Genomic DNA, 17,468 nt, shown 5'->3' with positions numbered 1-17,468 from the left:
TTTTGGCTCTAAAAGAGCCAACTCATCCCATAATGGGTTTAATGCACTATAATAATCGTGTATACTTGAATCACCTTGTTTGGTGGTTCTAATTTTTTCTTGCAAAAAATATGCTCTTGCAAGGTCTTTTTGGGTATACATACCCTTCATAAAGAACCAAACCTCATTGGCTTGGCGGAATTTAGCTATATTTGCACATACCTTGAGTTCAACATTGTTCATGAACCAAGCAAGAATCTTGGCGTGGTTGCTTTCTCAATCTTCAACTTTCTTTTGGTGGTCTTCAATGGCTTTGAGATGAGCATTTCCCTCAAGAGCCTTTTCTTGACCCCCTTCAATCTTGGTGAGCTCTAATCGAGGTTCTGGAATGAAACCCATTACATAGCCCCAAAGTTTTTTACCTTTGAGGTTGTTCTCCATTGCCGATGCCCATATCATGTAGTTCTTTCCATTGAGCTGGATAGGTCGATTTTGGATTCCATGATGCCCACCAAAGTGTCTGAAGAATGAAGACAATGAACGTAAAGACGAATATCACGCCTTTTCTTTTATGAACCGAATGACTCTGATACCATGTAATGAACTATGCAGAAAGGTAAAGAATGCTAAAAAGCATTCACGATGTCCCACAATGGACTAATACACAAAAGGAACAATAGCCAAGTCCACTATGGGACAATACATACATAAGCTTTAAAGAAAGCACAAGCTAAAATATAAAATCTCTTTATTGAGAGAAAGAGAGAGAGTACTAAGGCATCAATACCTTAAAGAATACAAGGGGTTTTACCCCTATTTATACACACAAGGAGGGTCTAAAAAGGAGGCCAAAAGGGGGCTTCCAAAGAGTCGTTGGGAGCCCCCAACAGTCACATTTGTGACCGTTGGGGGCCCCAACGACTCTATTGTGGGGCCCCTATTTGGCGTGAAATAAAAAACAAAAAAAAAGATAAAAATATGAAATAAAAACAGAAAATAAATAAAAGAAAAAATAGTTGTTTAATAAAACTGTGAAAAGACTATAATACCCCTATCGGGTATTATAGTGTTATATATATATGTATTAATACATATGATTTAACACAAAGCTCTTATTTTTTTTGTTGTTTCCAGACCTTCTCAAGTGGTAAAGAGCTCTGATCCCCAAAATTGTGAATTTTCCCCTGTTGCCCTAGTAACCTTTAAAGGATGAGCTTGCCTAGTGACCTAAATTTCTAGGGAATCTCCTCATTTATGATGCAATGAAAGCAAAGGGCCTAACGCAATGACGGAATAATTGATCTGTTACCTAGTAGTGTCTTGTGAATTCTTCCCTCTTTGCCTTCAGTTATATATGAAAAATGATTCGTAAACTTTATTGTGACTGTCCCACATTGGTTTTCCGTGGATCCCATTATCAAGAAGTGTATCCAGCTTCTTGTACCATTTTTTCGTGGTCCGGATCCCTTCTAATCTGTGTAGATTACAGATGTAGGGGTGTTGGGAAAGCCATAAGTTTCGAGTTATTCATGTAAAAAGGATAATATTTGCAAGATGGTATAATCTTTGTCACAAGCTTCCTACATGAAAAAGCTAGTGATCATAAGTGACCTTTTCCCAACTAGTTTTTTATGATTAATAATGTAGCAATGAATAGGCAGCTTCTGGACCACAGGTCTGTGTAGCCAGTTGGGATGGGCCTAGGCTCAAACATGATTTGGTGGACTGAACATGGTGTAGTCCAGAAGGCCTACACGGGCTGCATGGCTTCTTTTGTGGGACCAAGCTCATAACTTATGGTGGTCCACTCTTGGTTTATATCTATAGACTCCAAAATATAAAACTAACCATTGTATCATACTTTTCATCATTCATTTACTACTTTCATGCATTAAAGTTGACTCCGAGGTGACATTTTTTGGGTCATTTTTAAAAGGCATCATTTTTTTGGAATTGTAATCTGTTGATTTTCACCACCTTGAAAGTTGAATATATTGATGTATTAGAGATGATTGAAGCTCCTAATATAATGCACAAATCATGCTAAACACATCTGGATGGTTAGATCAAATATTTGGTGGCTAGATCTATGTGAACAAGAGGTGTGCCATATATATATATATATATATATATATATATATATATATATATATATACTGGCACTCTTACATAATTTAAGAACCTCTTTACAACTTTTTGAAAATGGCCTAGTTTTTCTTGGTGTTTTGCATGTCATTTCTAAATTCTTTGTAAATTTTATCAAATTGCCCCCATCACGAACATGATAGATTTGTAGTTTCTTTAAATACTTCAGGCAATTTCATAAATCTCTGCCTGTTACCCTGCTCTTTTCCACCACGAAACCTCTCTCTCTCTCTCTGTTTCTCAGATGGACTGCAGTGGAAGACTTGGAGACATTGAGGTTTGAACGAGGTTGTAGAGGGGGGAAGTGATCAGTCGTGCAGGGAGGAGGAAGGGAGGATTTTGTTGAGCCTCTCTCTCTCTGTTGACGGGCTTGTGTGGATGGAGCCTTAAGGGAAGGAGTAGCAGGAGGAGGAGAGGGAGGATTTGATGGAGATTTGCCATGAGTTTGATATTATCTCTTTGAGGGCTTGATTTTGTATTTCCATCTTCATTTGGAGAGTGAGTTCTTATGGATTTCTTTTGTGTTTTAGGTTCTTCTGTACATATATTATTTCATGCTTTCAAAGATCACACTTTAGGTGTTATTTTTATGTTTTTGATTATTGAGGATATTTTTTCAGGTTCCGATTTCTTGTGTTTGAAATTATGAATGGTATAGAGTTTTGGATTAGTGAAGGGAATTTGCTGCTGGTGTTTCTTTTCCAAGAGTAAATTATGATCTACCTTTTTGTATATGATCTACTTATATGGTTATGGTTAGATGAAATACTTTCAGTTATATGTAATAAATCCTTCAACGATTTATGCATATATGCTAAATATTTCATATTTTCTGAGAGTATTGGCTCTTCTTGGGTTTTCTTTTTCAGGCTTAGCTTTTCCTTTGTAGTTGAACATGCAAGGGTTTTCGGATTTGACGAGTTCTGGTTGTCAGTATTCAAGTTTACTTTAAAATCTGTGAATTTTAGTGAATATTAGGGTATTTTCTTGAGTTGGCTTGATTCTGATTATTTAGGTTTAAATTCAGAAAGCAACAGCGGTGCTTTGGCATGAGAATGGCAGCTCCGAAGGTGACCAATGCTCTGTCTGAGAGCCAGTAGTTTGGCATGAAGATGTGAAATTCTAGAATTTGCAAATGTATGAGTTGAATCGATAATTCCACTTGCTTGTTGGGAGCATGTTTAGGATTTCAGTTGGAGATTTTGCATTTCTATTTTGTGTTGTTTAGGATGAACATTATCTCAAATAAAGGTTTGACTTGACCGTGTTGTGTAGAAGTTGGAAATGGCTTGTGTTTGTTGTGTTGAATTTTTCTTAGAAAAAAATATATTTTTGAAACTAGATTCGAATCGTATCCTAAGTTAACATGTTCTTTGGACCCAATTCTTACAATCATTGAGGTCTTTTTTGGTCCATTGATTGATAGTCCCACATAACCAAGACACACTGACAGCCTTCAAATGGGTCCAACAAGACTCAAGCATGATTCAATAAAACCCGAACATGGATCCACTGAAATGGATCCTATAAGCTTAGTTGGTCGGGCTGGTAGTGCTTAAAGGCAATCAGTAGTAAGATCCATCTTCTCCCGGGTGGATGTAGACCGAAGGAAGAATTACAAGTAAAACATTGTGTATTTGGGTCTTGCTTTGGATCTGAATTAATCAAAACTTGTGTTCATGGACACCATTTTTCACTGAATGAAGACCTGGATCCTCATTGGTGTAATCCCATTTGATCTTGTTCAAAATTGTAGTTGGAACCCACTCCATATTGGTTAAAAAAGTATCAGATTGTACTGGAAATTGGTAACTGTTAGCATTCCAGTCAAATTTTTCTACTTTGGTATGGTCACCAGAGAATTGAAAGAGCACCCGGAAGAACAATTGGCATAGCTGTTGGTAATTACCGCCTGTATTTGATGGCAGTAGGATTGAGGAATTGGAGTCAGCAACTACCAAGCCATTTTCATCATTTCTTAAAAATCCTTCCTCCCAAGCAAATTCTGGTGCTAGGGATTCCCCAGTTCTTCTCCAGAGCCCTCGATGGTCAGCTTCCAAATAAAGCCCAAATTCAGGTCCAAGAATTAGAGGAAATATGATGTGGAGCAAGGAGGGCTCAAGGTTGGTCAAATTGCTGATAAAAAAACAACTGGAAACAGTGCGAACCATGAAGAAGACTACATTTTTTTTTCTCTTTTATGAAAAAAAGAACCCAGCACTTTTAGAGAAAATTTAGTAGGATCCTCCCTATGTAATGTTTTTTATTCATTATAAATAAAAAGACGAGAAAGGAACACTGCTGACCTTATGGTGGTCTTAAAAAATTGCACTAGTTGTTTCTTTGATTTTTTTCGGTCACTGCCAGTTATGTATAAGAAATTAACATATAATAAGGGCCTTATGTGATTTGGTGAAGGTGTCACTCTCTTATAACAGAATCCAATTTTTTTCTCGTAAGATTCATTCAACTAAAATGCTTGCATCTATAGATCTGTTTTTTGGTGTCAACCTGCAGTTGTCTGCTTAATTTTGAGCTCAGAAGCTGGCAAAAGTTGATGGGCCTGTGGCTCTATTTTTTATTAACTGGCTTTAGCATGGACCTTAAGTCATAATACTCTGTTTTTTTGCCTGTCTAAAAGGACGAGGGGCTATTCTAGTAACTATATATATATATATATATATATATATATATATATATATATATATATATATATATATATATATATATATATATATATATATATATATATATATATATATATATATATAGGGAGGGAGAGTATTTGGTACCCTCATGGGAAGCCCCTAGTTGGAACTCATAGGAGGAGGTTGTTTCGACCAAATCTAACCCCATGGATGTGTTCAACATGGTCTCAAAATATTAATAATCGACACTTGGGACATATTTTTCCGATGTAAAAATACAATTTTATGAGGATTCAAAATTTGGTACATTGTAGGCCTTTGATTTAACAACCACTGCAAAATCTTAAATACACATTGGAATAACATGATCCAGACACCAATTTCTACTAACCCAAACATGTAGATCACATCTGGGGACCAAGACGTGTAAAAAACATTAAAAAATAAAAAATATTGCAGTTTTTTTACTAGGGGGTTCCTTACCCATGAGGGTAGCAAACAATAACCCATATATAATTGCCTTAGAGAATAGTTTTTGTATTAGGTCATGTATTAAAACATAAGCAAGATCTGTAAGGTGGCTCTTTTGTAGTTTGGAAACATATTACATAAGACAACCAACAATTGCAAACCTAAATACAAAGGAAGCTGATATTCTAATATTAGGGTAAAATTTACTGCTAATATTTTCTTAGATGCACCACAAGTGCCAATGAAGGAGAAAGGGAGTACTGATCTGTAGGTGAAGGGGATTAAAAACATATTGGGGAAGTGAAGGGTGAGATATGGTTCCCGTGATTCCTCTTCTTTTCTTTCTTTTCTTCTCTCTCTCTCTCTCTGTGTGTGTGTGTGTTTGTGTAAATTTGGTGAGGATTGTTGTGCTTTGTGTTGTATTTTTTTTTTGAGGATGTGACTAGAGGTCTAATTGCACGAATCTAAGATTGTAAGAATCACTCACCATTTGTTGGGGGATTTCACAAATGGGAAGAGGTTTTGTGAGTGAGAAGGGATTTAAGTTTTCTGCTTCAGCCATTTAGTTAGGAGTAATCCGCATGTGTGGATCTTGTTTGTTAATTGAAAGAGATTGTGGATATGTATTATCTTGCCTATAGCTGATTTTCCTATTTTGCAAATAAAACAAGAGAAAAAAAATTCACCTACTTTCTCCAGCTGCAATCAAACAAAGGGAGCTAGATGCAGATCAAGAAACTGATAATTTTTCACAGTGACAAAAACTCCAAGGAGTATTTATCACTGGTAGAAAAAATCACAGGGAGATTTTGTCATCCGCAGTCAAAGACACCCTTAACGTTCAATTCTTTCTTGCTATTTCTCTCCAGCTTTCTTCTATTGCATTAAAGGAAATCTTTCCCTAAAATCTCTCTTAAACATGTCATAAAGTTGCTCCCTTTATGTTTTCACAATGTTTGACAAAATCCTGAAACATTTTCAAGTTTTGATTAAATATATGTTTTTTCCCTTTAATGACAGTTTGGAATGGCTTTAACTATGAAGCTTGGGTTGGCGTTTGCTTCTTTTTACTTTTGCTGCCATTAAATATGGACAAGCAGTAGGAATATTCCTTCATGGCGAGGAAAGCTAACAGCTGTGCCATATGCGAAAATTCAAATCTTCCTTCTATATGTGTTGCTTGTGTCAACTACAGGTAACTTTTGCTAAGACCAGCTCTTAAATTCCATTACTCTGCTGTTCTTTCTTGCCTATGCAATCCCTGATATCTTATTGCATGGATTATGTCCTCTTTTGGCAACCTAAGAGATGATAAAATGATTACAAGACAGTTTTTTTCCTATGAATTCACCAGTTTAGGTTGTCATGCTTGCATAATGTTTCTTGTGAGTGGCTCATTGCATTCTATTGGTGCTTCTAAAGAATTAATGCAACAGAAAAGTGGCACTCTGAATCCACTTTGTTGCTGCATTTTGAAGGAACTACCCATAGTTGTGCTTCTTCAAAAGAAGGTCACCAAATGTGGGACATGTGATGCCACTTTTTTATGAACACAGTATCTTATTCTTTTCCTTGTTACCTTATTGCAAATGTTTTAACCACCTGTCAGTCTAAGCTGCTGCTAAGGCTCTACATGAGCCAAAATTTGTTGAGCTTTGGCTCTTGTTCTCAGCTCTTTAAGGATATTGAACTGCTTGAGCTTGAACCTAGCTGGTGTTTTTTTGCCGTAATTCATAGATGTAACTTGTGATCATATAAAGGGAATCCTCAACGCTTGAAAGCTGCAACCCCGGAGTAAATAGCCTCACCAACTACACTAAATAATACTTTATTTATTATGCATCTACATAAGCACACTGGGTAATACTTAATGCATCACATAACAACTGTAGGCAGACAAAAAATATGCACAAGCACAGGCACAGACATTTACTTGCAAACCGCCACAGTAGAGGCATTGTATCTCTTGAACTGCAAGCTTATCTGGGCTATTCAAGAGGTTGCTCTAGCTTGGCTCATTTCTACAGTGGCTTACAAAATAGAGTTGAGCTAAGCTTGTTAAATCCTGTTTCCTGAGCTGGAGCAAACTTTCACAACCTGAGACTATATTATTCATGAACGTCTTGTCTCATTTGCACTTTTACCTCCTTGATTTTCATTACTCATAGTCAAGCATTTTATTTTTCATTTCTCTACTTTTTCCCAATATGTAAATAAATTGGTGGAAGACTTGAGCTGAAAATGCTAATTGCATCTAGTAGTGGTTGAGTTGTTGATATTTCAATGACAAACATGATTTGATGTGATTCAATTTATGGTTGAGTTTTTTATCCATTATAGCTTTGAACTGTTTAGCATGTGTAAAGTTGTATGTTTGTATTTTCATGTCTTATGCTAATTTGATTGATTTTGGAAATAGCTTTGAGTTCCTTTCAGTTGCCTTTTCTTTTTGTTCTAGGACTGCAGCATTGACTAGTCACCTAGTGGTTCCTATATTCTTTGACAGTTTGTTGTTTTATTCTTTTACAGAGCTAACAATTATTATGCAACATTGAAAGCATTACGAGAAACTCGTGATTGTTTGTATGTGAAACTGAGTGGGAAGCTAATTGCTAAGGTTTGCTATATCTTTTTCTTTTTAAGATATGTCAGTAAATTTATCTAAATTGTATAAACTGTTTTCCATATTCAGAATTATCGTGAGTTACAGGCTGTTAAATCAGCCAGCTTCATGACATGGGAAGTTATTGTCCATTTCTTTATGTCCTTGGTTTGGAAATTTCTCCTATGAGTGTATATTCATCTTATCAAGATTGATAAGGATTATTTACTTCAGGTTCTGGTTTCCACTTGCTATTTTTGCTATGCAAGTGACTTGTTTGGCCTTCCCTTTTTTTCTCTAGGCATAATCATTTCTTTCTAGGCTAAACTATGTTAAACCTTAAGAGCAAAAATCATAAAAGTTTTTGAGAGTAGAAATGAGAGGACATTCCCATTTTTCCTTGTTATATCTGTAATGAAATATGCAAAAATATAAAATGAAGGCCTCTAAGGGCTTACAGGTTCATAAACACAAAGTGCGCATGCACATACATAAGTCCAACTAAGGGACAATACAAGAGCACAAAGGCACAACACAAGCACTAAGTGCATTCAAGACATTAAAGAACTAAAGAGAAGAACATAAAACATAAAAAATATTCATATTATTGAGTATGAATGTTTAAGAGAAGCATTAAGAAATGAAAGGGGATAAAAGCCCCTATTTATACACATACAAGAGAGTGTGAGACTTCAATAGAGCTGTTGGACTGTTCCAACAACTATAAATATAGTTGCTGGACTGTTCCAACCAGAGTTACCGGAAGCACCTAGGTAAAAGGGGAAACGCGCTTCGGAAGTGCGAAACGTTGCGCTTCCGAAGCGTGAGGGGAAGCGCGTCCCCCTTTTTTGGGAAGCGCGCTTCCCTTTTATGGGAAGCGTGTTTCCCTTTTTTGGGAAGCGCGCTTCCCTTTTATGGGAAGCGTGTTTCCCTTTTATGGGAAACACGCTTCCCCCTCGCTTCCCCATTTTTTCCATTTTTTTCTCTTCCCCCTCGCTTCCGGTTCGCTTCCTAGGTCGCTTCCGAGACGGTTCAAAATTTTCTTTTAAGTAGTCCCATGCTTCCCCACTTCTTAAAATTTTGAAAGTGCCTCGCTTCCCGCTCCCGCTTCCCGCTCCCGCTTCCCGCTCCCGCTTCCTCGACTGATAACTCTGGTTCCAACAACTCTATTAACTAGTCAACTCAATGTTATGTTGACTAGTAAAAAAACCCAACAACTCTATTTGGTATTTGACCAAATAGTGCCTATAAAAACATAAAAGGATAAAAAGAAAAAAATAAAGTAAAAGTACTAATGTGCCCCTAATAGGCACAACCTATTATAAAGACTGAAATGACCAAAATACCCCTAATGGGTATTTACCTATTACATCATTATAAATAATATATATATATATATATATATATATATATATATATGTATAAAGTAATGGGTAGGTGCTAAATGAAATATGCTAAATGATACTTGATAAATTGGTTTTTCTACTCTTTCGGTCTTTTTTCGCAGTTCCGACCCCATAAATGTGTTGGGCATGGTCGATTTACGAGGAATCCACACCTGAATCATGTGTTTTCGACTATGTCACAGGGACTCGGCAAAACAGGTGCCGCACCCGCGTCGACGCGACGCGGGTGCGGCATCGGGTGTGGTCAACACGACCCTGGGTGCGGTCAACGCACCCAGGGTCATTTTTGTCCACTGTTTGGGCACCCGCGTCAACGCGACGCGGGTGCGGCACCGGGTGCGGCACCGGGTGCGGTCAACACACCCAGGTCATTTTTGTCCACTGTTTGGGCGTTAAAAAAAAAAAATTTCCCCGATGAAAAGGAGGATTAGGGCAAATTTTTTTTTTGCCCTAATCTCTCCTCTCCTCTCCCCCTGAGCTCGAGCTCTCTCCCATCGCCGCCCCAGCTCCGCCTCCCAGGCTCTGCCTCCTAGGCTCTTGAGAAGAGAAAGACAATGGCCGATTCTTCTGCAGTCAGTGTGCCATTTGCAAGCCACCAAGAAGATGCTGAAAAAGAAAAGAAAAGTCAATGTAGGAGGTAGAGGAATGATACAAGTAGCATTCAATACATATGGAAGAGAAGAATTAGATAGAAAAGTTGGGAGGTATTTTTATTCTGGTTCACTCCCATTTAATGCGGCTAGAAATCCTTATTAGAAGGATTTAGTAACATCCTTGGAAAATTGTAATTTGAGTGGTTATGTGCCTCCAAGTTCAGAAAAAATATGAACCACACTTCTTGCAGAAGAGAGGGCAAATGTGGAGAGGTTGCTAGAGATTAAAAAATATTCATGGGAGCAAAATGGAGTTTCTATTGTGTCTGATGGATGGACAGATATTCAAAGGCGTCCATTAATCAATTTCATTGCTTGTTCGCTTAGTGACCCAATATTCTTGAAAGCAGTTGATGCATCTGGGGAATATAAAAATGCAGAGTATTTGAAGGGATTGTTTATAGAAGTCATAAAAGAAATGGGTGATCAGAAAGTGGTACAAATCATTACAGATAACGCTCCTGTTTGTAAAAGTGCAGCGTTGAGTTTGGAGAGTGCGTACACTCATATTTTTTGGACTCCCTGTGTAACACACAACTTAAATCTAGCTCTAAAGAGCATCTGCAACCCCAAAGAAGAAGAAAATTCACAAGCATATGCTTTATGTTCATGGATTAAAGATTTAGAAAGAAATGTCAAAAGCATTAGGAATTTTTGTTGTTAACCACCATCGTGCTAATGCTATATTTAATAGGCATTCTGATTTGAAATTGTTGAAGGTCGCTGAAACACGTTTTGTATCCATCATTGTGATGATGAAGAGGATTAAAAGAGTGAAGAATGCTTTGATTAACATGGTGACTGATGAAAATTGGACATTCTATCGTGCTGATGATGATATCAAGGCTCAAGAAATTAAAAAATTCATTCTTGATGATGAGTTTTGGGACAGAGTGGTATACTTCCTTCAATTTACGCAACCTATTTGGGAAATGTTAAGAGAAGTTGATAAGGATGAGCCCATGCTTCACAGAGTTTATGAAATGTGGGATAATATGATCGAAAAAATACAAGCTATAGTTTTCAAGCATGAAGAAAAAAATCCTGCATTGGATGATTCAGATTTTTTTAATCATATTCATTCAGTTTTAGTCAGAAGATGAGATAAGAGCAACACTCCTTTGCATTGCATGACACATTCTCTTAATCCAAAATATTATGCAAATAAGTGGCGGGCTGGTGGTATTGGTCGTGTCCCTCCAAATTTAGACCCAGAGCTATCAAGACATAGAAATATGTGTATGACAAGACTTTTTCCAGAATCATATCTTCTACATCAAGTCACACAAGAGTTTGAAAAATTTTCATCTTCAAGATTATATGGACCGGCATTATTCGCGAGAGAAGAAGATAATATAGATCCTATTACATGGTGGTCAACATTTGGATCAGAAACACCTCTTCTCCAATGTCTTGTATTAAGATTGCTATCACAGTCTGCTAGGTCATCTTGTTGTGAAAGAAATTTGAGCACATATTCTCAAATCCACAACATGAAGAGAAATAAACTCACTAGCAAGCGTGCAGAGGATTTAGTATATGTTTATTCAAATCTTCGATTACTTTCGCGAAGCAATGATGAATACAGGTACCAATTTGCTCTCTTAGTTATTTGATTATTTCTTAGTTTTCATTTAAATATGCTTGTATTGTATTTATCATTTTCAAATTGGGTTTATAACGCAGTCAAGGAACATCCAAATTTTAGGATGTAAACCCAGAAGAGTGTGACTTTGAGGGAGAACATGATTTTAACATAACAAACATGGATTTAACTGAGCCCAGTATTCCTTCTAATGATGCATTTGATGATGAAGAAGAAAATTATTAACATCCATTACTTCATCAGGATATACTTTGGTATGTAATTTAGTTCTTTTATACTTTACTTATTTGATTGATATTTAGGTCGATTTATGTAATTGCTTTACTTATTTGATTGATAATTTGATATTTAGGTTGATATACTGTATGCATGATGAATCATATTATGACAATGTTAACTGTTAAATGTTAAACTGTTAAAACTTCAAAATTATATATATATATATATAATTTTTTTTTTACATTTTTGCCCCTACCGCACCCCCGCACCCGGGTTTTTTGGAAGTGCCGCATCCCCGCACCTGCACCCGCACCCTCACCCATGTGACAGGTTTTCGATGAAAAAATGATATTTGGAGCCTTCAAAATTTACAAAGATTTTGGACCGTTGATTTTTCGAACCTTATAAAAACCCACCCATATGTCGGAATTAAACACTTAAAGAGTTGATCCCTATAAAATCAAGTACATATATCACATATGTAAGGTCAGAATTTAAAAATAAAATGAATAAAACTTGAAAAACCCATTTAGCACATATCATTTAGCATATTTCATTTAGCACCTACCCATTACTCTATATGTATATATGTACAATATATATATATATATATGTACAATATATATATATATATATATATAATGTATATATATAGTAATGGGTCCGTCCTAAACAGAGTTACCGGAAGGGCCTAGGCAAAAGGGGAAGCGCGCTTCCCCGAAGCGCGAAACGTCGCGCTTTTGAAGCGTGAGGGGAAGCGTCCCCCTTTTTTGGGAAGCACGCTTCTCCCCACGCTTCCCCCTTGCTTCCCCATTTTTTTTCATTTTTTTTCGCTTTCCCCTCGCTTCCGGTTCGCTTCCTAGGTCGCTTCCGGTTCGCTTCCTAGGTCGCTTTCGAGACGGTTCGGATTTTTCTTCTAAGTGGTCCCACGCTTCCCCGCTTCCTAAATTTTTGAAAGTGCCTCGCTTCCCGCTCCCGCTTCCCGTATCTCTTCCCACTCTCGCTTCCTCGACTGGTAACTCTGGTCCTAAACCAATTTGGTGCTAAACCGCATGCTAAAGAGTTTTTTGGGCTTTTTTCATTTTATTTTAAATTCTGACAGTACAGATGTAGATGTGATCTATGTACTTGATTTTAGAGGGATCAACTCTTGAAGCGTTTGATTCCAACACATTGGTGGGTTTTTATAAAGTTCGAAAAATCAAGGGTCCAAAATCTTTGTAAATTTTCAAGACTCCAAACATCATTTTTTTCATCGAAATCACATGATCCAGGTGTGGATTCTTAGTAAACCGACCATGCCCAACACATTTATGGGGCCAAAACTGCATAAAAAGCACAGGAGAAGCCCGAAAAACCCATTTAGCACACGGTTTAACACCAAATTGGTTTAGCACGGACCCATTTTCCTATATATATATAAATATATACATGTACAACTTAACACTCCCCCTCAAATTTACGGTGTGACATATTGAAAGTTTGAAAATGCAAAAAAAATCAACTAGAAGGATCAAAATCTTCAAGTGTCTTTCATTAGAAGTCTCTATTTTTATGTCACATAAGAGAATTTTGCAAATACAAGTCTCTGAATGTCTTCATTGGTTATCATCCCCAAACGCCTTCATCGTGTATCTCCATCTTCATGATATGATGCATCAAAGGTATTCCTTTTTCAATCCATCACATCTTTAAGAACATGCAGAGAGAACAAAACAAAGGTTCCAACTACACAGAAAAATATCCTAACTCAATAGTTATAAAGTTTTTAAAACAATTATATTTTTGAACAAGAAAAGTATTAAATAAACATTAAGAAAGATAAGAAAAGCATACTTCAAGGATAAATTTTTATGAAATCAAATCATAAACAACAACAACAACAACTACGCCTTCATCCCAAAACAATTCGGGTCGACGATATGAACCAAAAAAAGAAAATCATTCTGGGTCTTCCACATGAATCCTTCTCCTCCAATCATTTCTATCAAATGCCATGTCCTCGGTGAGGTTCAAAGCATTCATATCCTTTCCTATCATCTCCATCCATGTCTTTCTAGGCCTACCCCGACCTCTTTTAACTAATATATTTTCCCATTTCTCCATCCTTCTAACTGGAGCATCATTAGGCCTTCGTCGAATATGTCCAAACCACCGTAAACGATTCTCTCTCATCTTATTTTCAATGGGTGCAATGCCTACCTTCTTACGTATCTCCTCGTTCCGAATCTTATCTTTTATTGTATTTCCACACATCCATCTAAGCATACGCATTTCAGCTACACTTATTTTAAACCTTTCTCTTCCAAGCATTTTCAAGCCTCGATAGGTATACCATCTGGGCCAACCACCCTTCTTGATTTCATTTTCTTCAAAACCTCTGCAATTTCTTTCTTTTGAATTTTGCGCATGAAGTCACGATTGATCTCATGAAAAGGAACGGAGAAGTCTCCAAGATCCTGAGCATGACTTTCATTAAAAAGCTTATCAAAATAATTTTTTCAACTCTCCTTAATCTCCTCATCTTTGACTAAAACCCTTTGTGTTTCATCTTTGATACATCTAACCATACTCAGATCCCTCGATTTCCTATCTCTCATCTTTGCAAACCTATAAATATCCTTATCGCCCTCTTTGGTATCCAACTTGTCATAAACCTCCTTATATACCTTATCCCTCACGTTTCAAACTACTTTTTTAGCTTCCTTTGCTATCATATACTTCTCCAAATTCTCATTATCACGACTCTTACTTAGATTTCTATAACACTCTCTTTTAACCTTAATAGCTAATTTGACATCCTCGTTCCACCATGATGTATCCTTACCTAGCGGTGCACCGCCTTTAGACTCACCAGTACCTCCTTAACTATCTTTCTCATGCCACCTGCTATCTTATTCCACATTGATTTTGAATCCTCTTTGAGACACCAATCAACTTCCTTAACTACTTGCTCTACAAACATTCCTTGTTTAGCTCCTTTCAGTGCCCACCACTTAATTCTAGGATCTATCCTATGTCTATCCCTTTTGCGGCATTGTCTAATTCTAAGATCTGAAATTAAGACTATATGTTGTGTAGCTACATTTTCTCCTGGTATAACCTTACAATCGATGCAACAACCCCTATCTCTCTTTCTAAGTAGGAAAAAATCTATCTGACTCGTATTAACCCCACTTTTAAATGTTACTAGGTGAGAGTCACTCTTCCTAAACCAAGTGTTTGCTAAGATAATATCATAGGACAAACCAAAATCTAAAATCCTTTCTCCACTTTCGTTTCTTTCTCCTATACCATAGCCTCCATAGATACTCTCAAATCCATCCCTACTAATGCCTACATGTCCATTAAGGTTACCGCCGATGAAAATCTTTTCTCCATAAACCCAAAATCAAAATATTTTTTTTCAAGAAAAACATAAATATTTATCATAAGAGAATTTGATCACTAAAAGACATAAATCATCAAGAAGGGATAAACAATTATGCATAAATAATATCCCAAGGATTTTTAGAAAAACATTTCAAATGAAATAACAAATCATTACTGACAACATGCATATAAAATATAACAATTCAAAAGAACGCTCAAGAAAATAGGAGATAATTAAATTCATGCATACAACAATGTGAACAAGATAATTAATATGAAACACATATACATCCAACATGCAATTAAAGCATATTTAATGCACATAATAATGAAAGCAAGCAATCTCACAAATCATAACCCGTTAGGATTCATTTACATAACCTAGAATGGGCTTAAGCACAAAGGACCAAACATCAATCTTAATATAAAGTTTAGAAATTTTATAGAGAGATTTTAAAAATCCCATACAACAAAAAGAATGATATTTGTAAATCTCAACAATAGTTCGATCACCACAAGCAATCACCTCATTAGAGCTCTAAACCTCAAAAATCAAGTGTATCAGCTATTAGAACAAGCTCATAATCATAATGCCACTAATGGGCTAAAACACAGACAAAAAGTGTGACTAACCAACATTATGTCGTCTACATAAAATGACACTTAAACAAGTGTATCACCTACTAGAACAAGAACATAATAAAAATGCTAATAATGAGCTAAAAAATACATAAAAAGTGTGGACAAGATCATAATCACAATGCCACATACGGGCAAAATAAACACACAAAAAGTGTAAATAACAAATGGGTGCGCATAATTTGCTATAGTTGAAAAACGTCTCTTGTCTATATAAAATGACACTTAAATAAGAGACATAATAAGAGGAAACACATGAGGTAATAGAGCTTGTAATGAAAAGAAACTAATGTCATCAAGAAGGTAAGAAAAAGATTTACAAATCAAGGCAGAAATATTAAATTTCACAATCTTTCAAAACACCATGGTTTAAAAAATAGATAGCCATCACAAATAAACATAATTATAAGCATCCATGATACAAATGACCAAATATCCAAATGAGTGATACAATACATTCACAGAACTAGAGATCAAACAAACATCAGTTAGAGCCAAACTTTAAGCCGACAATCCAAACTGACAAAACTAAGGTGCACACAACTTATCCCAACAAACAACTTTGGTTTAACAAAAGCAACAAGGCAAAAAACAAAAGATGCATCATATAAAAAAATCTGTGATGGACAAAACAAATGCCATAAGAAGGCAATAAATACTCACTGAAATCAATTTTCAAATAAGTGAGTTCATATATAAGAACCGATTTGAAAAAACAAAGTTTCAAATCAAATTCAATAACAGTAGATGAAAAATTAGAATGAATATAGTGCAATCATATGCGCAACAAGATGTCAATTGATGCAATCATATGTATAGTCAATATAAGCAAGTTATATATAGAGATAACTTAATCTATATTACAAGTATACTATGAGACAACAATGGCATATAACATTAAAGAGGGCCAAAACATATATAGAGATTCTCAAAGAACCATATAGAAGACCAAGTAGATACACAATTACAACTAATCATGGATACTCATAAGGAGATCATAAACTCATGTATATGCAATAATCTTAATAACTTAAAGCCACGTATCTTATATAAAAGCTATGAAGAATCATATAAGATATGCATAAAAACACATTTAAGCATATATGCAAGTGATAGATTAAGGCACAAAGGGTATATACCAAAGAGGCCACAATATAAAAAATAATATTTTCTAAATAACTAGTATGCAATGAATCAAGAGTCTTTAATCAAGAACACACATGTCCACCAAAGATCTAAGTGGACAAGTACGTCTATCAATAATGGACAAGTATAAAAGTGAACCATGAGGGAAACACTTATAACACCCACAAAAGGCAAACACAAAAAAGTTTTTCATAATTCTCAACTTAATATTTTATTAGAAAACTAAGTATGCAATAAAAATATAATATTTAAATTCCATGCAAAAAATGTAAGATAATCTCCATTAAAGAGCCACGAGACTAAGAAAATAACATAGTCATAATAACCCAGAGTTACCAGAAATGTCTATGGACTAGGGGAAGCATGCTTCCCTGAGACGCGCTTTGGAAGCACGAAACGCGGCGCTTCCGAAACACGTGGGGGAAGCGCATGCGCAATTTAGGAAGCACGTCTCCCTTTAAAGGGAAGCGCGTCTTCCTTTAAAGGGAAGCGCGTTTCCCTTTAAAGGGAAGCGTGTTTCCCTTTAAAGGGGTACACATTTCCCTTTAAAGGGAAACACGTCTCCCTTTATATGGGGACGCA

General features: G+C 36.1%; 1 protein-coding gene across 5 annotated transcripts in view; it reads left to right on the top strand.

The window, feature by feature from the left end:
• The window catches only part of LOC149811687 (uncharacterized), a 115,295-nt gene that overhangs the window by 17,733 nt on the left and 80,094 nt on the right, over positions 1 to 17,468 (top strand). For 3 of the 5 annotated variants that reach the window (XM_089993820.1, XM_089993821.1, XM_089993824.1), the window contains 2 exons: positions 6,264 to 6,438; positions 7,773 to 7,860. In XM_089993820.1, the coding sequence (XP_089849946.1) occupies positions 6,359 to 6,438; positions 7,773 to 7,860 (168 nt within the window). In that variant the 5' untranslated portion in view covers positions 6,264 to 6,358. Of the gene's footprint in view, positions 1 to 2,368; positions 2,623 to 6,263; positions 6,439 to 7,772; positions 7,861 to 17,468 lie in introns of all 5 variants that reach the window. The other 2 variants (XM_089993823.1, XM_089993822.1) reach the window with 1 other exon arrangement.

The sequence above is a fragment of the Nuphar pumila genome, chromosome 17, assembly GCF_984573655.1.
Source record: "Nuphar pumila chromosome 17, dmNupPumi1.hap1.1, whole genome shotgun sequence".
Taxonomy (NCBI): Eukaryota; Viridiplantae; Streptophyta; class Magnoliopsida; order Nymphaeales; family Nymphaeaceae; genus Nuphar; species Nuphar pumila.
The sequence above is the reverse complement of the archived record's forward strand: the minus strand, read 5'-3'. Positions and strand labels throughout refer to the sequence as shown.